The 26,666-nt window shown below is 39.1% G+C and overlaps 2 protein-coding genes across 2 annotated transcripts; both read left to right on the top strand.

The window, feature by feature from the left end:
- The first annotated feature begins 7,873 nt into the window (after positions 1-7,873).
- Positions 7,874-13,680, top strand: LOC146457348 (TNF receptor-associated factor 6-like). Its single transcript, XM_085092084.1, has 5 exons — positions 7,874-8,384; positions 9,979-10,042; positions 10,476-10,577; positions 10,839-10,907; positions 11,420-13,680. Exons 1-5 carry the CDS (start codon positions 8,215-8,217, stop codon positions 12,191-12,193), a joined length of 1,179 nt encoding a protein of 392 aa, XP_084948210.1. The 5' UTR covers positions 7,874-8,214; the 3' UTR covers positions 12,194-13,680.
- A 3,450-nt stretch (positions 13,681-17,130) lies between these two features.
- On the top strand, positions 17,131-22,965 carry LOC146457347 (TNF receptor-associated factor 6-A-like). The gene is made up of 5 exons (XM_085092085.1): positions 17,131-17,355; positions 18,933-18,996; positions 19,416-19,517; positions 19,838-19,906; positions 20,793-22,965. Exons 1-5 carry the CDS (start codon positions 17,186-17,188, stop codon positions 21,489-21,491), a joined length of 1,104 nt encoding a protein of 367 aa, XP_084948211.1. The 5' UTR covers positions 17,131-17,185; the 3' UTR covers positions 21,492-22,965.
- The last annotated feature ends 3,701 nt before the right edge of the window (positions 22,966-26,666 follow it).

The raw sequence follows: 26,666 nt of genomic DNA, 5'->3' as shown, positions 1-26,666 counted from the left end.
AGTTAGTTTTCCCAATCCTATCGTCACACAGCCATCAGTTACGCTCAATGTGATGTTTCCCAAGTGCTGATGTGGCCCGCACTGAGGTATTCCCAAATTTCGACATACTTTAATCTCAAAAAACAAAACGAGTAAACTTTCGGGCGAAAATAGTGTCCTGAAATTTTCTTCTCCTTCGACAAACAACAAAAGTACATTCATGATTTTATTTCATTAATGGCCAAAAAGTAGACTTGATCGAAATCCACTTTCGATGCTCCGAATCCGTCAGCTTAATATGTTCAGTCAAGTTTAACTCTATATAAAAGTTTGCTTTCAAAGCATGAAAATGTTAATCGTACTTACAGTCGAGCCAGTCCCGAAACTTTTGTCTTTGTAATACTGTAAATAAAACCCCTGTTAAACGGTCACCTCTATTGAGCAGCCGCGGCCGTCTTTTAGCTGTCACGAATAGGGTTCTCCTATATTGTTTCCAAGAATAAGTAGTGAATAAGACGCTGTATTTTGTGGAAGATAAATGACTCTTTCCTCCCTCCCTCCCTCCCTCCCTCCCTCCCTCCATTCCTTCCTTCCTTCCTTCCTTCCTTCCTTCCTTCCTTCCTTCCTTCCTTCCTTCCTTCCTCCCTCCCTCCATTCCTTCCTTCCTTCCTTCCTTCCTTCCTTCCTTCCTTCCTTCCTTCCTTCCTTCCTTCCTTCCTTCCTTCCTTCCTTCCTTCCTTCCTTCCTTCCTTCCTCCACCCTCCCTCCCTTCCTTTCTTCCTTCCTCCACCCTCCCTCCCTTCCTTTCTTCCTCCTTTCTTCCTCCCTCCCTCCATTGCTTCCTTTCCTCCTTCTTCATTTCTTCCTTCCTTCGTTCCTCCCTCTTTCCTCCCCTCCCTTCCCGCTCCCTTCCTCTCTTCCTTTAATTCTTGCTTCCTCTCTCCCTTCCTTTTTCCTTCCTGGCTTCCTCCCTCTTTTCCTTACTTACTTCTCTCTTTGTCAGGCCTAGAATGATTCCCATAGAGGGCGAAAATGGGATTTGCAGGGCAATTCGACGCTCCTAAATCAGGCCCAAAATATTTCTAGTATTGAGGTCTTTTAAAAATGCACCCAAGGACTAAAATGAGTCCTAGAGTGGCTGAACAGGCCCGCAAGGGGTTGGATCCGCTCTTCAGTCACCAGGGTTATATCAGCTCTTTGGAGCTGAAGTGTTACAGTGTATTACGTGCATTTATAGGTGTCTGATCGCGTCATTGAGAGCAACGTTGAGAACGTTAACGTGGAATGGCCGGATAGTTGCCTGCATGGCACATAAATACAAAATAGGGGAGCAGGGACGGCGCAGTGGTGAGAGCACTCACCTCCCACCAATGTGGCTCGGGTTCGATTCCAGGACCCCGCGTCATATGTAGGTTGAGTTTATTGTTGGTTCTCGTCCTTGCTCTGAGAGGTTTTTCTTCAGGTACTCCGGTTTTTCCCTGTCCTCAAAAACCAACACTTCTAAGTTCCAATTCGATTTGGAAAGTGTCCCCAATTAGTGCTCAGCGCTAAAGACATTGAAACTTCAATAAAAGTGATTTATTTTTTAAATACAGGGTGGTAAAGTACCGCACTGATTTAGCCGATGCAGTTATGAATCGAAGAACGTTCTTTATTCTTCCCTACTTTCGGTTATAGAGTGAATGGTAATTGAAATGCGTCGTTGGGATAATTGGTAACAATAAACCCCTTCAAGCAGCTGCCATATCGGAGTCTGAGACCTCAAGATAGTCCAAAAAAATGAACAGTTGGTCGAGAGGCGAAGCTATGAGGGCAACTGTGAAATTTTGAGGACAGCCTTAGAGCCGAGGGCATTATCATCCGATATACACGCACTAGCAAGCCGAAAAGGGGTTTATTCATTTTATAACTCCCCGGTACGGTAGGTAATGATGGCCATGGTGTGATTGGAGTCAAATAAATGCAATGCAATGTTTACCACATTTATTAAGTAAACCTGTGAAAGGATTACAACGGACTAATCGAACATACTCGCGTAACGATTTTTAATTGGCACATTTTTATTTGGGGTGGGGGGAGAGGGTGAAACAGTTGTCCAATCTCCTTGAAACATTGCACTAAAACAGTTTGTTGTCCATATCCTTATTTATACTACATGTGTTAATGAGTCACGTGACCACTTGATGATAATAGCAACAGTAAATAAGTTAACCAAAATAGGTCACGTGGCATGATATGCGTCCAAATCTCCTAAAGATGAATGAGGGGTACCAGCTGAAAAGGTAGAATTACAGAGGCACGGTTGTTACTTGACTTTTACTTAATCCTCTTCTTTCCTAGGTGGAACATAGGTCCTCAGCTAGCGCGTGCCACCTAAACCTATTTTGTGCAATGCCTTTTGCCTCGTTCCACGTAAGATGTTTCGCCGCCAACTCTGCCATTCTTGTGCGTCTCCATGTGTGCTGAGGTCTCCCTCTCTTTCGATTCCCCTGTGGGTTCCACTCCAGTGCCCTCTTGACTACATGTCCATCTGATCTCCTCAGCGTGTGGCCGTTCCAACGCCAAGCTCGCTGTCTTATCTCTACCTCTATCGGTCGTTGCCCTGTTTGTCTCCAATGCTCCTTGTTGCTGATTTTTCTAGGCAACCAAATACGCAAAATTTTGTTCCTTAGGCTCTTATCGATGAACGCTTGCAGCTTCTGCTCCAGTCCCTTGGTCAGCCTCCAAGTTTCAGAATCATACAAGAGCACCGCCTTCACATTTGACCCAAAGACTCTCAGCTTGGTCTTGGTTGTTAGTGCCCTGGATCGCCATAATGGTTTCAGCATCGCAAAAGCCTGTCTTACCTTTCTAATTCGTGCCTGAACGTCCTCATCAGTGCCTCCTATCATGCTTACCATGCTAACAAGGTATGTGAACTCGTCCACTTCTTCAACTCGCTCCCCAGTGACCGACACACCATCGCCAGGTTTGGTACCAATACCCATCAGCTTTGTCTTGGTAGCATTGATCTCCAGGCCTACCTTCAGGGGCACCCAACGGAAGGCCCTTAATCCCCTACAATTTTCTTACGGAAATTTTCACCTCAAACTTTCGTGTTATGGGAAATTTAAGGTCTAGTGTTTTTGGATTGATAAAAATGTCGCTTCGGGTGCCGAAAAAAGGTCAGCTAAGATTTTCGGAAAGGAAATAAGACCTAAGGTTTTCGGGAAATGGACAAAGATGCCCTAGTAATTTCGAAAAGACTCAAGCTCCCCTAGAACGACCGAACAGATGAAAATATCATAGCGCGGCCTGAAATGAACCTACAGAGCTTTAAAGGCACTCCAGATAGACTAAAATTGCGTTTCAAAGGATTTGAGAGGAAACTTTCGTTGGGTGCCCCTGTACCTTGGCACTTTGTACCTCCAAGGCCCGTGCCTTATCCCTCATATCCTGTATTCTGTGCGACAGTAGGGCAAGATCATCGGCAAAGTCAAGGCCTTCTAACGATGTCGTAAAGGCCCACTGAATACTCCTCTTCCTATCAAAGGCTGTCCTCGTCGCCCAGTCCAGGGCGACCAGAAACAGCAAGGGAGATAGCAGGCAGTCTTGTTTTACCCCAGTCCTCATATTCAATGGTTTAATCTTCTGCCCATTGTGTACCACCTGTGCGGAGAAACCCTCATAGAGAACTCTAATGATGGTGACTATCGTGTCAGGCATCCCGTAATGCCGCAACAATCTCCACAAAACATCTCTGCTGATACTATCGACGGCCTTTTCGAAACCTATAAAGTTGATGTACAAGGAGGACTGCCACTCGATACTCTGCTCTACAATAATCCGCAGTGTTGCTATTTGATCCGTACAGCTTCGGCCTGCTCGGAAGCCCGCCTGTTCCTCTCTCAGCTTTTCATCCAGCGCAGTCTTGATGCGCTCTTTTAGGATCACTCTGCAAAATACCTTACTTGCCTTGTTCAGCAACATGATGCCACGCCAATTCAGTTTTACAGCAGCTCAGATCACCTTTCTTGGGCAGCTTGATAAGCAGACCTTTCTTCCACTCCTCTGGTATCTTTTCTTCACTCCATATCTTGTTGCAGAGGTTCAGAAGAACCTCCTCTGATGTATCCCCCCCGCCTTAATTGCCTCTGATGGAATATTGTCACCTCCTGCAGCCTTCCTGTTTTTTAACTTCTTTATAACACTTTTGATCTCAATACGTGTGATGCGACTTGTCCTGATGTTAAGAGGGACGGTGATAGCAAACATAAAATTACTGCAGTATTTCAAAATTTTGGAGTATAAACGTTCCTCATTTTCAAAAACAAGTTATGTGTCGTCATTATTCAAGGAATGTCACGTGACACTTGAGAGGATTTCGGTTTGTAAGGAAGTCATGCATTTTATTATTTGAATTTCCTGAAATCGTGCAAATTCTTTTATCAAAGGAGAGTAGAAGTTCCTCAAGATCTCTGCTAAAGGTCTTTTAAGAATAATTATTTAACCAAGCCTTAAAGTTATTTAAGTCAGACCTAAATTGTGACGCTCCGTTCTTTGTTTTTCTCGTCGCCTTAAAAAAACAAAACAAATACAAAAACAAAACAAAAACAAAACAAAAAAAAGGGGGGGGGGGGGGGAGAGGGGGCAAGTCTATTTTCATATCTGACAACATCTGACGACAGACTGCCGTCCGATTTTATACCACGTAAAGTGTTAAATCCAACTGAGGACGCGCCGAAATTTATCGGTACGTAATAAAGCTATACATATAACTGGTTTGTACTGGGTAACAAATACAATAAAATCTGCAATTCCACAGCGACAAACCGATGAGTGGTGCCGGATCACTTGTAGACCTGGATCAGCAAATTATTTCAAATACAAAATAGTGATGGCAGACTGATTTCAACGGCGGAGGTGACGAGCTTGATACAATAAACAACAAAGGCTAGGATAACTGAAATATATTTGTTTTAAAAAATCAGTGAACAACTCAATGAACAATTCGGGGAGCATCGCAGATCTATCCTGAATCACCATCAACTAAACATCCCTGGCCACTCAATCAACGAGGCCCACCTAATCCCGCTTAAACTTATACGCAGGAAGCGTGACTCAGTTATAAAGGCTGGCATATGGTAAAACATGGACTGGAGTGGAGTGGACTGGATTTGTAAAACATGGACTGGATTAGTAAAAGGTGGATTAGTAAAAGGTGGATTGGTAAAACAATAAATGAAACAATAAACTTTATTTTGTTTGGAGATCCTTTTCGTTCTCTTTTTATCTTGATTATCCATACAGTGATCCGATCAAACAATGTCAATGGTATACATTCCAAATAATTCATTCTTTACTTTTACTATTAATTCACTTCAACATTAACTGTAACGAAATCATAATAAGCAATAATTCCCTAGTTTTCTTTATATTGTATCAGAACGTAAATGTAATATTTCCGCATTAGTTCAACGACAACAACAACAACAAAAAAAGAAACGCTGTTTTAACACTGTTGAATCAACAAAAGTTTTGCAATAATGTCCAAACGTTCGGCCTAGTAACGAAACAACAGCAGCAATAAATGTAAATGTGACGCTGGTCACCTCGCTAAACCTAATACAAGATGATGAAAAACCAAATACATCATGATGCTCCCCTGATTCGACAGGTGATCTAAAAAACCGTTATACTCTTCAGCTTAGTAGCTGTGAACTAAAGTTAGCGCGATTTTTTTTGCATCAATTTTTTTTAAGATCGTAATCGTAACCTCTTGCAGGCGCAAAAAAAACCTGTGATAGAAACGCTTTTAACAAACGTTGTTCATTACTTGCTTAATATTTACATATATATCTCGATAACGACTATGATCCAATCTAATAAACCGCGCGCGTTAGTTTCCGTCAGACTAAACCTCGCCTATGTTTTTTCTTATTCTATGACGGAGACGCTAAAATTTACACCAAACTGCTTACTTAATGTAATGATGTCATAGGAAATGTAAACGTGACGCCGGTTACTTCGCCAAACCCAATTTTCTCAAGTGTAGAATTTGTTTGATATACTAATCGCTCTAGTGCGACTAATAGTTATGTTTGTGACGCTCCCCTTATTTTTCTACACATAATTGAAAATTAAATAAAACAAACCCGTTACACTCTTCAGCTAAAGAATGAAAAAAGACGGTACCTACATGCAAAATTTCGCGATTTTTGTTGAAACATCTTTTTTTTTTCAGCAATAGTTACCTATACTACTAAAAGTTACCGTGTCGGGATGTTTAATTTAGAAAAAAAAACTAAATAGAAACGCCAAGTCTGGTGAAAGCCATAGCCTTGTGCTCTGGAAGAAGAAATGGCACGAGGTCGGACGGCGCGTGGACACTTTTTTCTCAACGCCAAGGGGACCGAAGTCGAAGCACGAATGCTCCATCATGATTGCGTGGGGCTCCTGGCAAAACTTTAAAAAACAGGAGATGTTTCGGTGGCCTTTCACGCTATGCAATATAGCAGCTTCTTTTTCGAAACGTCGTTTAGCATCTGCCGCTTCCCCTTTGAGTTTCTTGATGACAACACAATGCTCCTCGTCGGTGCATTTCGCCAAATAAACAGATCCAAATGTGCCACTCCCTATCTCTTCCTTTATGCATACTGTATTCCATCTAAACTCTGGCAAAAAAAAACTGCCGTCTTTGCTTTTTAATAGAAAGAGATGGAAGCTTGAAAGCCGCCATCTCGATCACGAGCGCGCCGTGAAGCTTTCGCGCCAAAATTTAAATTATGCCAAATTAAATTGGTCAAAGGTCAAAACATTCATTCCAGCCGTACTATTTATGGATGCATGTATCAGTGGTTTTCACTGTCACGCCATCAAAAAATAAATTCGAAACAATTTCATGAAAAAAGCTGATAAATTCAAATGTTATAAAATGGTAATAAATAAACAACATCTCCCAGTCTCAGTTCTGTTGTTTCGTTACTAGGCCGAACGTTTGGACATTATTGTAAAACTTTTGTTGATTCAACAGTGTTAAAACAGCGTTTTTTTTTTGTTGTTGTTGTTGTTGTCGTTGAACTAATGCGGAAATATTTCATTTACGTTCTGATACAATATAAAGAAAACTAGGGAATTATTGCTTATTATGATTTCGTTACAGTTAATGTTGAAGTGAATTAATAGTAAAAGTAAAGAATGAATTATTTGGAATGTATACCATTGACATTGTTTGATCGGATCACTGTATGGATAATCAAGATAAAAAGAGAACGAAAAGGATCTGCAAACAAAATAAAGTTTATTGTTTCATTTATTGTTTTACCAATCCACCTTTTACCAATCTACCTTTTACTAATCCACCTTTTACTAATCCACCTTTTACCAATCCACCTTTTACTAATCCACCTTTTACTAATCCACCTTTTACCAATCCACCTTTTACTAATCCACCTTTTACTAATCCACCTTTTACCAATCCACCTTTTACTAATCCACCTTTTACTAATCCACCTTTTACTAATCCTCCTTTTACTAATCCAGTCCATGTTTTACAAATCCAGTCCACTCCACTCCAGTCCATGTTTTACCATATGCCAGAGCTCACTTTTAAATTAAACATTGCACCCTCTTGGTATAAATAGACGTGACGAAACACGCTAATGACATGTTGCATACTTGTAACTTAGTCCTAAACAACCAATCCTTGTCACGCATTTTATATTCAAAATGTTCATTTGTAACCATACTTTTATGTTTCTCACTTTTCTTTTTCGTTCAGCCCCCGAGGAAGGTTTGTATTGCAAACCGAAATATCGGGCAAAAATAATTTTTTTTTAAACAAATATATTTCAGTTATTCTAGCCTTTTTTGTTGTACTGTCAAGCTCGTCACCTGCGCCTTTGGGATCAGTCAGTCGTCAATTAATATTTGACATATTTTGTATTTGTTCTGAGTATCGCGTCTATATCGCTTCTTGCGTACAGAGAGAATATTTTTAAATCGTGCAGCGAATTTTACAAGATTTCCGTCAAAATTAGAGGCATAAGGGTACCTAGCCTTTCTGTATCACTCCCAAAATTTCAATCGCACCACTTTGATAGTTTCAAGGAAAATAAACATGAGTTGAGCCGTGCACTGAACGCGTGACCGCTATGATTGAAGGCCTACAATAGTTCGTGATGGTATTGAATTAATGAAGTTTACTCGGAGCCCTTGACACGTATAGCAACCAGTTGTCTGCCGACGAAATACAGTATGGCGGAAGCTAGAGCAAGTTCATTGCTTGGTGGATACGATGAGGAGTTTGTGAATGAAGTCGAAGACGAATTGCAATGTGCGATCTGTCAGTTATCATTGAACGAACCAATCCTTACGAAATGTGGCCACAGATTTTGTAGACGGTGTATTGATGAACATTTCAAAAGGTTAGCTTTCCTTCTTCCGATTAATATGCATAGGGATTATACAGTATTCGACAACCCTGACAGAGCTAATAACTTGTTTCGTTAAGTGAACGTTCATACTCAACAAATCTTTCTCCCAAAGCTTGTTTCGATTTCGTCGTTTCTTGTTACGACTAAAAAAGTGCAATGTTTACTCTGTGTGAAACAAGGAAGTCGTTTTGAAATTCCCAAAAGTGACAGCGACTTTGATGAGTTCTTGTTGGCATAACCCCGACTGAGGTGGCTGAACCAGCCTTGCCGAAGTTATGCATACTTGCTTTCGCTCTCTCTGGTTCCGGATTTGATGTTTATTTTCTGCACTTTCCCGTACAGCGTCCTACAAGTTCGTTTATTATTGATTGCTCAAGTTTTCCGCAACACAACCTCGCCATCGAAGGCGTTGCGTTTTGCCTAAGTTCTACGATGTTTTCGAAAGGTTTATAATAATGTGTTCATATTACTTACGTCAAAATGACGTCAAAATGTGGTAAGAACAAAAAAGTGGCACACGAGCCGCAGGCGAGTGACTGTCACTGATATTCTTACCACATTTTGACGTCTTCTGTGATCTATTACTGAAGAGATGCACGACAACTTGGAATCTATTTGTTTTATACAATAAACAGAAAGAAAACGCGACAAACTTGCCTCGTAGCGCTTGACTGTTCGATTTGTGCTAGTTGAGGCATTTTCAAAGTCACCAACGCTACTTTCCGTGTCAGCTTAATTCTTCTTTTCTTCTTTATCGTACTTGTAAACAGCTTCCTCTATTTTTTTTCAAAGGCCTTCACTTGCTCAAAGCAGAATAACCGAGTAAATATTTTCAAAACTGTGAGCATTTTCGTAGCGAGAACAACTGTTTTGAAGATTTGTTCCAGTTTAGGCATTTTCAAATAGACAAGGACACTTTTGCCTTGGTTTCTTCTTTTTTTTTTGTTTGTAAACAGCTCCTGCTAAACTTTTCTCTAGTCCTTCACTTGCTCAGTTCGAAATAATCTCGCAAACATTTTCAAAACCGCGCACCATGTTGGACAAAACAACGAGAACAATTTTCCGGTGACGTCATCCGTGTGTCTCTACTCTAATAGATCATGAGCAACGACCAATCACAGCGCGCGTAGTATTCAGTACATTGTATAAATGTTTGAATATGTCTGTAGTTTACACTCTACAGTTTATAGTGACTTGATGTAATTGACGGTAGATCCCAGGAAATGCGTCTTCATTTTTTAGAATCGGTATAAGCATCTCTTGTGATTGTTTTTGAAAACTTTTGTACTTTAGTAATTTTAGGTAGTTGCATTCCATAATCTTGCTCCGCCGGTCTCTAGAGAATAAAGATAAAAGACACATCTTTCTAGCTTTCTGCGCATTTTTAAAAAGCTACCAGCAGCAGCTGATCTTGCGCTGTAAGAATGTAAAGCTGAAACATATTTAAATTGTTAGTTTTGAATGTTTGTTTGAGCTATTTTGGTTTTAATAGTGCACATGCTACATCAATGAACGGGATATTTAGATGTTTAGGTAGTCACATTGAAAATCAGAGTTTTGTTTTGTTTTAATTATTTTTAAATAGGCTGGCGAATGATGGGCAATTGTTCAGTTGTCCAGTTGACCGAATTAGACTGTTCCAAGACAAGGCAAGTTCTCTTTAATTCCGTTTGCTATTGTACTATCTTGAAGGTATCAATTCAAAGGACTTTGTCGAATTTTCTTTTGAAAGGCACTTTGAAGCAAAAGTCACACTTACACTAATGGAAATCTAAAAGTAATATAGTCCAGTTTGGTTAAAAGTAACTATATTAGTACAATGAAACTCAATATTTTTTAATGTCTTCGGCCAAGGACGGCGAGGATTTGAATAGATTGCGGCTTGAAAAAGGTGTGCAATGTTTTCCAATTTTTTTTCTTGTAGTGGCAAAATCACTGAAAAAAAAAATGATAATTTAAGACCATCGTCGTCGTCGCTGTTCTTGTTACCATCTTAATTATTTTTTGCTATTTTGAGGGTCAAGAGAGTGTTTTTTTTTTCATATTCAAGCTGGTGCTACCATCAGCCTGCTTCTTTTGTAGGATATCTTCGCTGATAAAGCAACAGAAAGAAAAATTCTATCCTTGATTATCAAATGTGGAAATAAAGGCTGTCAATGGACTGGTGAATTGAGGTCAAAGGAGGTAATATTTTCCTTCCTTCCTTCCTTCCTTCCTTCCTTCCTTCCTTCCTTCCTTCCTTCCTTCCTTCCTTCCTTCCTTCCTTCCTTCCTTCCTTCCTCCCTTCCTCTCTTCCTTCCGGAAGTTCCTTCTTTCCTTTATTTTGTTGTACTGATCTAGTTAATTCGAAGAAGTCCAAACCTTAACAGGAAATCTTTAATTGACTATACATTTGCATTTAGGTTTTAGATGTCTTAGCAAGCTGTAATTATTATCTTTTTACAGAACCATTTAGCATCTTGTCCGATGGCCATAATATCCTGTCCTTATGATCGAGTGGGCTGTACAACTAAGGTAATTACAAAAAATACTGGAACATGGGGTGTCTAACAACTTCTAGCTTTTAAAACTGGCAAGAGAACGTTTATTCCACTGTGCTACAGTGGAACTCCTGCTTATCAGACCAACCTGCTGGTACAACTACCTACGGCATGTATGTTTTTTTATCTAAAAAGCCTCGTTTTTTTGACCTCCCACAACAAATTTATTTATGTATCGAGGCTATAGTCTGGCTGCATGTAAGCTAGTTTTTAAAATTTCGTTTATAAACTGGCTAAGTGGAAAAATAAACTTTGAATTCATCTTGAAAATAATCTCGTTCCGGTGCTAGATTCATCAAAGAATCATCGAATCCTTTTATTATGACTGTATAAAGGAAACGAGAATTACACTACGTTTGGTGACCCAAAAGAAACAAATTTACACAAACTGGTCGATCGAGTGGCACAGTGTAAATCGCTACGTGTACTTTTATATTTGTTATTAATTTTATTAATTAATTTACCTGTTTATTGATTTATTTGCAGGTTCAGCGGAGAGAGGTCGAATTTCATTTTCAATCTGCGATGAGATTTCATCTTGACTTGACTTGTGCAAAGCTGAACAACATGCAAGGGGAGTTCATAGAGACGACAAGGAAACTTGAGGAGAAGTATGAACAAAACACGAGAAGACTTGAGGAAAAGATCGGAGAGACCAAAAGAGAACTTGAGAAGCAAAACGAGGTTACAAGAAAGCTTGAGGAAAAGTTCGGAGAGACCAAACGAGAACTTGAGAAGCAAAAAGAGGTCACAAGAAAACTTGAGGATAAAGTCAATATTCTTGAAAACAGACTGATGCAGTTCCCGGAAGAATACACTTGGAAAATCTGCCGCTTCAGGAAAGTGCATAGTCAAGCAAAAAGTGGAGAGAAGACCTCAATATACAGCCCTCCATTCTACTACTTTGGCTATAAATTCAGGTTATGGTTGTTTCCAAATGGTAAAAACCGCGGAAAAGACACTCACCTTTCTTTATATTTTCATTTATTGAAAGGTGAATACGATGCAAAATTATCCTGGCCTTTTCAGAGGATCATGATTTTTACATTGATTGATCAGCAGGAAGACGCAGAGGACAGGAAAAATATTGTCATGTCCTTAACAGGAATTCCTTCTGATAAGGAGGTGGTCGAAAGGCCTTTGACATATGAAAACCGTGGTTGGGGCTTCACTGAGTTTGTATCTCTCACCAAACTAACAGAAAGGCGCTACATTGTGGACGACTCGATCGTTATTCAGGTGCAAGTCGCTCCAGAATAAGTGTGATCTCAAAACAACAACAACAACAGTCAGAACAGCCAATAAGAAAAAAAAACCTATTATTTTGTGTAGTGTATTTCATCAGTGACTTTGCAATTCTAGTGTCGTGAACGTTACAGCATATGATACAAGACCTTCTAAAAACTTCTAATACTGAAAGTCACTTTCTCAGTTATTTTATATTAAACAGTTAACACGCCAAAAAAATTGGTGACCACTTGGTTCAAAGCTAAGGTAGCACGATATTTCAGCACCTTGTTGATACTTCCTGTCACATATATTTCCAATCTCGTTCCCAAGATCTCCCGGTTCCCAAAAGCGAGCAGCTGAGAGAAAAGGGGACGGGAAGAGGAGTAACTATGGAAACAAGATTGCATAAACTTCGTGTTTTAAATTTTTTTTTATGATCCAGTTAGCTCATCCTCAGAGACCCAGGGGCAGATGGTGAGGATGAGAAGCAATTCAAAATGGGCGGGAAAATATTCGTTTTGATTTTTCTCGTCCCCAGTCTCCGAGGATGCATGTCACGGCTCTGCAATCTCTTCCTTATGTAATCTATCTAATCAGAGTACAATTAAAGTCAGTAAAGTAAGCTTCAGATATTTTATGAAAATATATCGAATGTATATCCCGGATTATAGATCAGATTGTGTTGATTAATTTAGTAAATACATGAAAACGTTTTCTTTTTTCGGCACGGCACGTAGCAGTGGTCATCTTTATAATAAAATATCGTCTAATTTAATAATTTCACTTTAAATGCAGTTGGAATATTCAATTGCAATGTCCTTTTTCCGTGTTGGGATTTAGGTCCGATTTCTTGAAAGTAAATGTCTCCTTTGTGGTAGAATTTTCGTCTTGTTATATTTTCAAAGCTGCAGGCATGCCTTTTCAGGCACATCCTTAGCTTTAACGAGAAAAATTATATGTTAGCAGAATTTAACTAAAACTTGATTGCATGTAACAAAATAATATAGATCGGATCTAAAAAGTCCTCGAACTGTTTGCTTCAGGATTCTATTGTAAATTCAATAGGTTGTCGTTTGTTTTGCTTTTTGTTATTTTTATTTGCATATTTTCTCTGGTTTAGACTTTTGTTTGATTTGAAATATTGCTTTAGGAACCTTTTCCATTGTGTGGAGACAAGTAGAGTAGGTCTGTTGTAACTACTTTAGAACGGTGTTCAGCAATTTTATATCTCTACTACTCTTTGTTCTCTTTTTTAACAGAATTTCGTTACGTATCCGATCTCATCACGTAACACAACAGACGTTCCATAGTTTTGTAACCAGTTAACTGTGTTTCTAGCCTATAGAATAGGAGTTTTTTCAGATTAATTGGCTTTGTGGACGATATCAACGTCCGCTGTGGGTCAGTTATTCCCGGAGTTATTGTGAAACTCTTTTGAATACCTTTGCTAGGCGGAGACTCCCATATAAATGTGAGTTCTGGTCGTCGGAAATTTTGAAAAGAATCCCTAAAAGGTACCAGAATTTTATTTTGTTGGTGTGGTCTGAACAATTTTTAACCCCTACGAGGTACCAAATCGGTTGACTGACATTTACTTCCTCTCATATTTTTTTGGCTAAATACCCTAAAAGGTACCACCATTCCTATAACAGAGGTCATTTTAGACTTAAGCACCCTACGGGGCACCAAACCGCAAATTTTAACCCCTAAAAGGTACGACGATCACCCCCGTCACTTTTCTATGGAAGTCCCCCACCCCCACCCGGGGCCAGTATCAGGTCAATAAGAGTATAACCTAATGTAACAACATGAACTGAATCACTGGAAATTTCACCTGAAAAATAAAATATACATGTATTGGCTCAAAAGATATGAATGGTACCACGCCAGATACGAAAAACGTCTAAAACACCACCGTTAAGAAGTTCCCCCACCTCCACCCCCCCTCCCCCCAAAAAAAACAAAACAAAAAAAAACATGGAAGCAAATCTCCCATCTAATGCAGTGGCACCGGACCCAAAGGAAAGAGAACGAAAAGTACGCTGACAAAATTACGCTAGAAAACCTTTTAGAAACAAAACTTTAGCGAAAAAAAAAAAAACAAAAAAACAAAACAAAAAAAAAAGAAAACAAACAAACAAACAAACAAACAAGGAGACTGACTGACTGTTTGACTCTCCCGCCAAACATCCAAATTGTCCCGAGGTATCCCATGACAACACGCAACCCTCTGTCACAATATTCATTTCTGGCTAATTTGTTCCCGTGTCACTCAATCGTCAGAGATAACACGTTTGCTTTACTGTACACTTGCTATAGTACAATCATTTTTGCAGATCTCGTTATCTAATAAACGAGTACACTACAAATTTAAAATCAAACAATTGTTTCAGGAGGCGCGCCTTGGATATTCAGTAAACAAGAAGCTCTAGACAGCTTGGAATCGAGGCGCCTTTAATATTGGTACTTGTACGCTGTGGTTAGGTTCTAACAAAAGGCAGAAAGTGGCTACATGATGGCAATGAGTGATGTGATATCTTAGTGTGGCAGCACTGTTAGTTAAAAACGTAGTCATGTTTGATAAATGCATAGATGTTTGGGGGAAGCTTGTCAGAAATTTTAAAAGGAACCCCCTTAGAGGGACCAGAATCACGTTATGCGGCCATGGATGAAATTCATTTTCATCTCTACTGGGTACAAATTTACACCAAGTAATTTTTGTTATTCTTTTGTTTTGTTTAATACCCTCAACCAGGGTTCTATCTAGGATTTATCGTTTGCGTGAGAAGTTCCGAGTGGCCGAAGGCAAAAGGGGGAAAGCTTCAAAGAATCATAACTTGACGTGCGCACGCACTTCAAACCGGCAGAAACGTTCCAGTACACGCATTTTTCTTCCTGCCACCCTCCAGGCGCCAGGAAAGTCAGGGCTCCATTTGAACTAGCTCTGCTAAATTGGATGCCCCTGAATAAATATTGAATTAAATGAAAATAAAAATAAATAAAGGCTTATCAAAGGCGAAGCCTTAAGACTTCTCAGAACAAACTCTTCAGAAACAACATTTGAAGAAAACATCACTCTATTCAAACAGAGATTACGCAACAGAGGTTACCCCGATAACCTTATAGATAAAGTCTGTCAGAAGTCAATTTCAGTGAAAAAATGTCGGCACTACGTACAAAACAAACAAAAAACGCGCAAAAACATTTTGCCGTTTGTTACAGAATATTGCTCATCTGTGCCTTACTTAAAAACCATTCTGATGAGTAAATGGCATTTGATAGAAAACCAGCCTCTGCTAAGAGAGATCTAAAAAGATCCTCCCCTACTTTCGTACAGAAAAGGGAGATCTTTGAAAGACGAACTCGTAAGAGCAAAGTTTTGAAGGTCATGTACTTCTTTTTTCAACCAATAAGAGCCGTGTTTGGCCTGTCTTCATTATTTTACTCTCCTTGTCATATAGTGTCCCGAGTAGACACTTACTTACTTACTTACTTCATGCATGTACAGTGACCTTGTCGCGTCTGGATGATTTTTCCGATATAATTACTCATATACTGTAATGATAACAATATTTTAATATATTTTTTTTGGGAGGGGGGAAGGGGAATGGGGGTAAGCTGGGCATTTTGAGGGGGAAGCTTCTAACCCTCAAATACCCTAGATGAGAACCCTGTCAACAGGTACTAGGATAGATCCCCAGTGATCGCCATACCGCTAATTTCTTAACCTCTAAAAGATACATTGAGTACCCACGTCACCATTTTATGAGAAATGTAAAAGTTACCTCTAGATAGAAACATCTTCGCTTTTAAAAATTTAAAGGAGATTCAAGACTGTTCTTATGCGGATTCCCCTAATCTTAGGCCAACCCTGATTTTAATGATTCCACTTCTGCCAACTCGGATAACTAAAGACAATTTAAGTATTTCTTTTTTCAAACCCAACACTTAATTACAAAATACGTAAACTGTACGTCGGGAATTTAAATTACCAATTTACCACACTGACTTCAAATTATTATTTGGCAACTGTCCTGAACTTTAAAAAGAAAACACAACAACTGGGCCATAGCCAAGCAACACGATGTGAACTAAATTTGATTTTCTGCGCCGTAAGGAAAGAAAATGACCGATCTGGAAATTAAAGAACAAACTATTCGACAAAATTTAGAATGGCTTCAGTTCTAAAACTGTTATAGTGGTATTAAACGTTAATTACTAAAAATTGGCCGCGCAAATTTATATAAAAGCTTCTCCAGCCAAAGTATTTTTCAAATAAATAATGCATATGTCACTGCATGACATATGGGGCTCAAATTTTTTCTGTGTCCTTTTATGGTCGATTCTTAACATCTCCATTTATTTCCTTTAATAATGCATATGTTTTTTATACAAGCAAACACGGATTTACTTCTGCAGACAAATTTACGGAAGTTAAAGGGTTCGTGGTCGGTTTGTTAAAAGTCTCTGTGAGCAGGGTAGGGAAAGGTACCCTTATGACTCTAATTTTGGCGGAAATCTTGTACAATTGGCTGGTTAAATCTTTGCGGTTAAAATTTTCGCGGTATTCGATGACACCCAGTACAAAACAGCTACATGTAGCTTTATAGCCCAAATTAATTTCCCCGCGTTCTCATTGAATTTTCGTGGTATAAATAAAATCGGACGGCGGTCAGTCCTCCAATTTGATAATTATAACTGTCGCCCATTTTTTTTGCGATGAAAAAACAAAGAGATGAAGTCAAAATTGAGGACTACACGCGAACAACTTGGTACATGCTTAAAATCTTGCCAGAAAGAAACGCTCTGCTAGAAGGGTAATTACTCCCAATGTTTCAGATCAATCGCACCACTTTAATATAGTTTAAAGGAAAATAGACATCAGCCGTGCCCTGGACGCGTGACCGTTCCATTTCAGTTAGCAGCTATGATTGATTGCCTTAGTTCGAGATGGTATTTGAATGAAATTAATCCACCCTTGATACGCAGCACTGAACCAGTTGTCTGCCGTCGAAATACAGTATGGCGGAAGCTAGAGCAGGTTCATTGCTTGGTGGATACGATGAGGAGTTTGCGAATGAAGTCGAACACGAATTGCAATGTCCGATCTGTCAGTTACCATTGAACGAACCAATCCTGACGAAATGTGGCCACAGATTTTGTAGACGGTGCCTTGATGAACATTTCAAAAGGTAAGCTTTCCTTCTTGCGATTAATATGCATGGGAATTATATTCAGCAACCCTGACAGAGCTAATAACTTGAACAAACCAATCGTTTTTCACAAAATGTTTCGCTTACGTTTAGAAAGAACCTCGTTATATATAACTGAACGACCTGAACGTATGTACCCGACAAACCTTTCTTCTGCCAAATTTAGTTTCGATTTCGTCGTTTCTTGTTACGGCTAGGAATTGCAATGTTCAATCTGCATGAACTAGTTCTGTAAGTAATATCCCAAAACAAGGTAGTCCTTTTGAAATTCCCCCCAGAATTTGCAAAATGCAGCGACTTTGATGAGTGCTTGCCGGCGTAACCCCGATTGATGTTGCTGAATCATCCTTGCCGTTAGAACACGGTATGCACACACCTATAATTAAGTTATGCATGCTTGCAGTTCTCTGATTTCTTTCGCTCTCTCGGGCCCGACATGTAGTTCATTTCCCGGCTGCACTTTCCCATACAGTAGTAAAGTTGCCAATTTTTAACAGACGCAGTTTGTTACCGAAAAAGTCTAGGGAAAGCCAGAACTTATATATCGTGGAATGGATGAGCAGAGGTTTCTTCATTGCTGAGCCGTAAACTGAGACGCAGCGCGCGATCATTCAAATGTGACTGCTCGATCAGTGGATGCCCTTTTTTGGCTGGCTTCCCTGCTCTAAGAGTGACTATCCAAGTGCTGAAAAGTGCCTACCCGGGTTATTGAATTTATTCATATTAGTGTAAGACTTCAACTTTTGTCTTCAAGTTAAAGCATTTTTACTGAGTTTTTGATGCTGCCAATAAAAGTAATTATATAGTCAGCTTAGATGCATAATTATTGCTTTCTCAAGTTTCCCGGAACAGCTTTGATGCATAATTATTGATTGCTAAGGTTCCCGGAAAACGACCTTGCGACGCCATATCATGTCATTAATTTTAGCAAGGCGGTGCGTTTTACTGACGTTCTACGATATTTTCGAAAGGTTTATAACAATCTGTTCATATTTGTCGCTTGCAAGTTTATTTATTTGAAAGCTCTATTCAATTGAGTTCTATTTGAAGCTCTTTTAAGCCATGAGGGGGCATCATCATTTTCAGGCCACAAGAAGGGGGGGGGGGGGAACTTAATACAAATCGTAAATTAGCTTTTGCAAAATTTCCCAATCGGCCAACTGAAAAAAATTCTGGCTTGAAAGGGATTCGAACCCATAATCTCTGCGATGCCGGTGCAGTAGGCTACCAACTGAGCTATCAAGCCAACTGGGAGCTGGTCATACTGTGAGTTCGCAATATACCCGTGAAGGATGAATAAATAAATATGAATATATGAAACATCGTATATTGAACTGTAGACGAGAGATTAAAAAGAAGAAAGACCCTCACAGTTATTTGCACAACTTAAGCAGTTGCGAAAAGAAAGCCTGAAAAAATTTCAGGCTTGAACGTTGAACGACATTGTACATGCTGCATGATAGTGGCATTTAGATGTTCAGCAGGTTGAAATTTTGAATTTTTGAATTGAAAATATTTTAATCAGAGTTTTTCTTAAATTACTATTTTTAAAACAGGCTGGAGAATGATGGACAACAGTTTAATTGCCCAGTTGACCGAATTAGCCTGCTCCAAGACAAGGCAAGTTCTCTTTAATTCCGCTGTTTGCTATTGTACTATCGTGAAGCCATCAATTCAAAGGATTATATCAGAAATTTCTTGAAAAGTACTTTGAAGCAAAGTCACACTTACACCAATGAAATTTAAAAGAAATATAGTCCAGTTTGGTTAAAGGTAACTATACTAGTACAATGAAACTTATATTTGTAAATGTCTTCGTTTGTTAATGTCTTCGGCCAAGGACGGCGAGGATGGAGTAGAATGTGGCTTAAAAAAGGTATGCAATGGAAAAATTGCTTAAAAAAAAGAAAGAAAAGGAAAAAGCGTAGACCATCGTCGTCGTCGTCGTCGTTGTTCTTGTTGTCGTCGTAATTATTATTTGCTGTTTTTTAGGCTCAAGAGAGTGATTTTTCATATTCAAGCTGGTTGTTGTTTTGTAGGACATCTTCGCTGATAAAGCAACGGAAAGAAAAATTCTATCCCTGATCATCAAATGTGGAAATGAAGGCTGTCAATGGACTGGTGAGCTGAGGTCAAAAGAGGTAATGTTTTTCTTTCTTTCTTCCTTCCTCCCTTCATCCCTCCTTTCTTCTACTTTTCTCTCTTTCTTCCTTTTTTCACTTGATCTTAAGACCACAACTCATCTACGAGATGATTCATATATTGATGACCACTTTCGCCTCCATTATACGAGAAATTCACAGTCGACCCCTGCTTTAGTTTGTTGTACTGCTCCAGTTTAAAAAGCTAATTAGAATCAGTCGAAGCCTTAACAGGAAATTCCTAATTGACTATACATTTGCATTAAAGTTTTGGATTTTTTAGCAAGCCGTAATTATTGATTTCCTTTATCTTTTTACAGCACCATTTAGCATCTTGTCCGATGGCCATAACATCCTGTCCTTATGATCAAATGGGATGTACAGCTAAGGTAATAACAAAAAACTGTAACACGGGGTGTCGAACAACTCCTAGTTTTAAAACTGGTGAAATGACGTTTAAGCCCCGTCTACACGAGCAATTTTTATGTGGCAACTGTATGTGGCAATTTTTATTTGCCCTTGTAGATGGCTCGACAAATATTTGTTGTTAATTTGCGTCAGTAATAATTTCGCACAGCGGAGATGATCATGGAAAGGCACAAATCAAGATGGCGCCATGCTGGATGCATGCGCAAATGTTAGGGACTGTAGGTACTGGGTTCTACAGATGACGTTGCAAAAATTGTCACATTTTATGTGGCATCTCGTCTACACGGACAATTCTTTTATGTGGCAATTTTTATTTGCCACATAAAAACTAACACGCCAGCTTTTCAGCAAATGCAGTTGTCGCATAAAAATTGGTCATTTCTCATCATCTACAAGGGCAAATAAAAATTGCCACATAAAAATTGCTCGCGTAGGCGGGGCTTTATTCCACTGTGCTACAGTGGACCTTCTCCTTATAACACCAACCTGCTAGTGCAACTACGGCATGTATGTTTTCTTATCTAAAAGGCCTCATTTGTTCGACCACCAACAACAAATTTAATTATGTATCAAGGCTAGTCTTATTTTAAAAAATACTCTTGATTGTAAGCTAGTTCTTAAAATGTCGTTTATAAAGTGGAAAACTTAACTTTGAATACGCCGTGAAAATAACCTCGTTCCGGTGCTGAAGTCATCAAATACTTTTATTACCACTATGAAGACCCAAAAGGAAAAAACGCGAACTGGTCGATCGAGCGGCACGGTGTTAATTACCACAACATCTACTTAATTTAATTAATTAATTAATTAATTTGTTTATTTATTTATTCATTTATTTATTTGCAGGTTCAGCGGAGAGAGGTTGAATCTCATCTTCAATCTGCGATGAGACTTCATCTTGACTTGGCTTTTGCAGAGCTGAACAACATCATGGAAGGGGAGTTCGAAGAGACGACAAGGAAACTTGAGGAGAAGTATGAAAAAAACACGAGAAGACTTGAGGAAAAGTTCGGAGAGACCAAAAGACAACTTGAGAAAAAAGATGAAGAAGTCACAAGAAAACTTGAGGATAAAGTCAATGTTCTTGAAAACAGACTGATGCAGTTTCCGGAAGAAAACACATGGAAAATCAGTTCCTTCAGTGAAGTTCGGAATCGAGCGAAAAGTGGAGAGAAGACCTGTATTAAAAGTCCTCCATTCTACAACTATGGCTACAAATTCGGATTAGCGTTGTTTCCAAATGGTAGAGACTCCGGAGAACACACTCACCTCTCTTTATATTTTGGTTTATTGAAAGGTGAATACGATGCCAAATTATCCTGGCCTTTTCAGAGGATCGTGAAGCTTACATTGATTGATCAGCAGGAAGATACAAACAACAGGGAAAACATTGTCGTGTCCTTACGATCAATGTGCGAAAGGCCTTTGACATTTGGAAACATTGGGTGCGGCCTCCCTGAGTTTGTATGTCTCACCAAAGTAACAAAAAGGCGCTACATTGTGGACGACACGATCGTTATTCAGGTGCAAGTCGCTCCAGAATAAGTGTGATCTTTAAACAACAACAGTCAGAACAGCCAATAAGAAAAAAAAAACCCTAAAATTTTGTGTAGTGTATTTCGTCAGTTGACTTTGCAATTCAAATGTCGTGAACGTTACAACATATGATATAAGACCTTCTAAAAATTTCTTATGCTGAAAGTCACTTTCTCAGTTCTTTTACATTAAACAGTTAACAGGCCAAAGAATTTAGTGACCACTTGGTTCAAAGGTAGCACGTTATTTCAGCACCTTTTTGATACTTCCTGTCCCATTTTCGTTCCCAGGACTCCTCTCTTCCAGTTCCCCAGGGCGAGAGAGAAGGGGACGAGAAGGAGAGTGACTCTGGGAACGAGATTAAAAACTTTGGGTTAATTTGTTCTTTTTTTATGATCCACTAAGCTCGTCCTCGGAGACCCAGGGGCAGATGGTGGGGACAAGAAAAAAGTCGGAACGGGAGGAAAATTCGTTTTAGCTTTTTTCTCTTCCCCATTCCACGAGGATGCATGTAGCTCTGCCATCTCTACGTTATGTAATCTATCTCATCGAGAGTACAATAAGTAAGTTAACTTCAGCTATTTTATGAAGAGATATCGAATGCATATCCCAGGTTATAGTTCAGATTGCGTTGACTACTTTAGTAAATACGTATACGTGAAAACGTTTTCTTTCTTCGGTACTGTACATAGCAGTGGTCATCCTTATTATAAAATATCGTCTAATTATATATTTTCCTTTAAATTCAGTTGTAATATTCGCTTGCCATGTTCGTTTACCCTATTTGGGTTAGGTCCGATTTCTTGAAAGTAAATGCCCACTTTGTGGTGGAATTTTTGTCTTGTTATATTTTCAAAGCTTCAGGCATGCCTTTCAGGCACATCCTTAGCTTTTACGAGTTATATGTTTGGCACAATTTACCTAAAAACTTGATTGTATGTAACAAAATAACATAGATCGGATCTAAAAAGTCCTCGAACTGTTTGCTTAGGATTCTATTGTAAATTCAATAGGTTGTCGCTTGTTTTTGCTTCTGGTTCTTTTTATTTGCATATGTTCTCTTGTTTTGACTCTAATTTTGTTTGCTTTGAAAAATTGCTGAACTCCGGTCTAATGTAGTTACAGCAGACCTACTGTATTTCTCTCAACACAATGGAACAGAGGCTCTTGTAGGTTTGCTTTATGTTCCTAGCTGTACTAGCCTTTTTACGCTTCCGTTACGTTTCTGCCCATTTCATCACATAATAGAACAGACGTTCCATAGTTTTGTAACCAGTTTAACTGTGTTTCTAGCCTATAGAATACGAGTTTTTCCAGTTTGAATAGCTTTCGCGACAATATCAACGTTCTTTGTGGACCAATTATTCCCGGCGTTTGTTGTGAAACTGTTTTGAATACCTCTGCTAACTATAAATATACTCTGTTTGTAATTGTTTAGTTGATGTTGTGAATTTTTGAGTTGTGATTAAACTGTGCGGATACAGTTCTGTGTTGGTCGTTAGTGTCCTTCGAAGTTCAGTTGTAGCAGATCTCGAAGTATCAGGAATTTGTAGCGAGATTGCCGTTCCCGCAGGCTAAGCGAGTTGCCGAGCAAAGTTTTACCGAGTTAAATGAGTTAGTTTTCCCAATCCTATCGTCACACAGCCATCAGTTACGCCCAAAGTGATGTTTCCCGAGTGTTGATGTGGCCCGCAAACGTAACCCAACATTTCGACATACTTTAATCTTAAAAAACGAGTAAACTTTCGGACGAAAATAATGTCCTCAAATTGTATTCTCCTTCCTTTGACAAACAACAAAAGAACATTCATGATTTTATTGCATTGGTGGCCAAAGAGTAGACTTGCTCGAAGTCCACTTTCGATGCTCCGAATCCGTCAGCTCGATATGTCTAGTCAAGGTTAACTCTCTATAAAAGTTTGCTTTCAAAGCGTGGAAATCTTATTACAGTCAAGCCAGTCCCGAAACTGTTGTCTGTATAATACTGTAAATAAAACTCCTGTTAAACGGTCACCGCTATTAAACAGCCGCGGCCGCCTTTTAGCTTTCCCGATTCTCCTATATTGTTTTCAAAAATAATAAGTGAATAAGAGGCTGTATTATGTGCAACAGTTGACCTTAGCTTCCAAGTTTGTTAGTATTCAAATAATTCTACCACGCCTTTAACTAATTTCTAACGAAACCCTATTAGGCGGCTACTTGTCATCTCCCCGAGGATGGCCGCTTAACACGGGGGTATTCAACTATATCTAGCTTGCAATGATTTGCAAAGATTTCCCCGCTTAAGTCTCGTGTGCAAGCTAGTCAGAATTCCGGGGAGGGGGAGGAAGGGCGGAGACTCCCATATAAAAGTAGGGTCCGATCATCGGAAATTTTGAAAAGAACTCCTAAAAGGTACCAGAATTTTTTTTGTGGGCGTGGTCTGAACAATTTTTTTCTACTGGAGGTACCAATTCAGTTGACTGACATTTACTTCTCCTCATATTTTTAACTCAATACCCTAAAAGGTACCGCCATTCCTCTAACAGAGGTTATTTTAGACTTAAACAACCAAAGGGGTCTAAAACTGCGAGTTTTACCCCCTTAAAGGTACGACGATTACCCCCGTCACTTTTATATGAAAGTCCCCCCGCCCAGATCAGTATCAGTTCAATAAAAGTGTGACCTAATGTGACAACATTGACTGAATCATTGCAAATTCCACTTGAAAAATAAAATATACATGTATTGACTTAAGAGGGAATGTCTACTAACACCGAGCGAGGGGTGGCACATGATAAAAAATGAAAGTCGTTCACAAATTGACTAAGGATACCCTATGGTAGTTCTAGTAACGTGGTGGTTTTGATTTCTCGGAATTCTTTTTTAAACCCAGAAAAATTGAATAAAATGTGTTCGGGCCCAAGTGTCTATAAAAGCACCCAAAATAGACGTGTCCCATACCTTCTCTCAACTTCGCTCTGTTTAATTCGCATAGATAAAAAACCTCATTTTAAGCTTGGAAATGTGCAGTTGAAGTGTTTACGAATCGTTTGAGGCCAATAATAGATCTCTGCTTTAGTTTTGAAGGTCATGGGGAAGGTACCGAAAGTTACTAAAATTGGCTCAGTCGAAATTCTCAATTTGGCGCACTTTTTCAGGAGAGAGTTTCCCTACCCGGTAAAACACCGAATCACTTGAAATTTAGAATTCTTGATTGACGAAATGCCGTTCTAAAAGCAGGTTTAAAAATCAGTTTCGGGCTTTCTATCAGCGCTGAGAACTAACGCTCTCAAAATCCCGATAATTGCAACATTATCTGTCAACAACTGTAAGCGATAAACATGTTTGTCAAAATCACCAAAGACTTTTGTAATTTTTTTCCTTGTTTCCCTCAATAGTACGATGGACCAATCAACAGAAAGCTCATATTTAGCTCACCTTGAATAAGATGTCATCTAAGTATCAGTTTCTTGGCTTAATGCACCATACAAAGCCATCATAGCTCGAAGGGTTGATAATTGATCTCCTTCAGTGACTAATGCTTCTGCTATCGCCTTCACGTCACTTGGCAAATGCCAATTGAAGGGGCAAAAATCCTTTGACGGTAACAAAACCTTGTCGGCTCAAAGAAAATATTTACAGAAATATCTAATTTTAAAGTTCTCCACAGTCATCTCAGAAACCGCCGGACTTTATAATCTTCCGTCTTCGATTGTTTTTGACTGTACTTGTTTCGGTCACGCAACGGCTTCCTTCGGAGTGTTGGTTTTTCTTACATATGGCCAAAATCGAAAAAAAAAAAAAAAAAATCAAACATCAGGGCGTCTGAAACTAGTTCCTTTAAAGTTATTTGAACATCCAAACGTGACTGTTCACGCATTAACGCGGCTTTTGAATTTCTCCGTGAACAGTGATGTTCGATTCAGGTTGTTTATTTCACGACGGTCATGGCGTGTGCGTGAATGGTTTATTGAGCAAGGATAATTGCTTGAATGATGTTTTAACGAGAGGAAATTGAACAGATACCGGTATAAGGGGATATAAGAAAATTGTGACTTAACGAGAACTTTTTTAGTTTCTCAACCAGAATGACGTTCGTTCTTTTCGCATGTGTCGGTTTGCCAACATAAATAACAGCTATAAACAAGATAAAGATATACAGACAGATAAAGAGTTCCGTGATCAATGATGATAACAGTACCTGAAAAATGGTTGGGTGCATCAATTCTTCGTTAACAAGATCTTTAAAAAAGTTCAGTTTTCTGTTTAATCGTTAATTTTCACTGATCTGTAGCACTTTTTTTTTAATGTGTTTATTTTACTTACAATGATCTGTTGTGTTCTTATAAACACCGCCGTTGTTCTGATTGAAATATCGTCACGCACCCGATGGACACACAATGATGATGCTAGAACAATTACCAAATATACAAAATTTCTATGTTATAAAACACTTGTAGATTTTTGTATTTACGCTGCGTTTAAAGAATTTTCTGATAATTTCAATCATCCTAACGGCCATTTCGGTCGTGACCGGGTGAAATCAGCTTGTGGGATTTGCGGATGCTTCAATTATCTGACAAGGTGGTCAAACAGAAAAAAAGTGTTTTAGTAAACCGTTCAAATCTTTCTTTGGTGCAACTCTAGTGCAAAACCGTTAAGACAACAACAAACTTAAAGGACCCTAGTCAGCCTCCGCCATTTTCGATGCCATCAAAATTATTGATATTGCATGGTGAAGCTAAATCTTATTGCTTTGTGTTCCCGAAAGTATGTTTCATTATCTTTAGTAGTTTCACAGTGATTTCGTTCATTTCGACATGCTCCGAGTAAAATATAATAGCCAAACTCTCGCATATAAACAAAAACAAAGGCGTGGCTGGCTAGGGCCCTTTAATGCATACCTCGTGAAATTTCACAAAACAAACACGTTTCGGGACAACACTAGCAGTATTCGAATAAGTGATGTTGAGCTTATCTTAGCGCGCGCGTGATTCTTTCTTCCGCTACATTTCTGTGTAAACCATTATAGACTTGCCACAAGTCGACTTCTTATGCACCGAAAGAGTGACCAACAAGGCGACGGAGTCGTGAGCCGAGCTCCCACGAAAACGGACTTTGAAAAAGTCTAACCTGTCCCATCTCAGTGCGAAATTGGCCGGTGCAGAGGTGCTAACCGATGACGAGATCCGCATGGGCTCT

The sequence above is a fragment of the Pavona decussata genome, unplaced genomic scaffold, assembly GCF_977016875.1.
Source record: "Pavona decussata unplaced genomic scaffold, jaPavDecu1.1 SCAFFOLD_244, whole genome shotgun sequence".
NCBI lineage: Eukaryota > Metazoa > Cnidaria > Anthozoa > Scleractinia > Agariciidae > Pavona > Pavona decussata.
This window is presented reverse-complemented; position numbering and strand designations above follow the sequence as displayed.

Excerpts from the sequence above, each read along its gene's own strand:
- LOC146457348 (XM_085092084.1), top strand. The coding sequence starts at position 8,215 with ATGGCGGAAGCTAGAGCAAGTTCATTGCTTGGTGGATACGATGAGGAG. Across the intron at positions 8,385-9,978 it reads ATTGATGAACATTTCAAAAG|GCTGGCGAATGATGGGCAAT; the intron begins GTTAGCTTTCCT and ends ATTTTTAAATAG. Across the intron at positions 10,043-10,475 it reads TTAGACTGTTCCAAGACAAG|GATATCTTCGCTGATAAAGC; the intron begins GCAAGTTCTCTT and ends CTTCTTTTGTAG.
- LOC146457347 (XM_085092085.1), top strand. The coding sequence starts at position 17,186 with ATGGCGGAAGCTAGAGCAGGTTCATTGCTTGGTGGATACGATGAGGAG. Across the intron at positions 18,997-19,415 it reads TTAGCCTGCTCCAAGACAAG|GACATCTTCGCTGATAAAGC; the intron begins GCAAGTTCTCTT and ends GTTGTTTTGTAG. Across the intron at positions 19,907-20,792 it reads AAATGGGATGTACAGCTAAG|GTTCAGCGGAGAGAGGTTGA; the intron begins GTAATAACAAAA and ends ATTTATTTGCAG.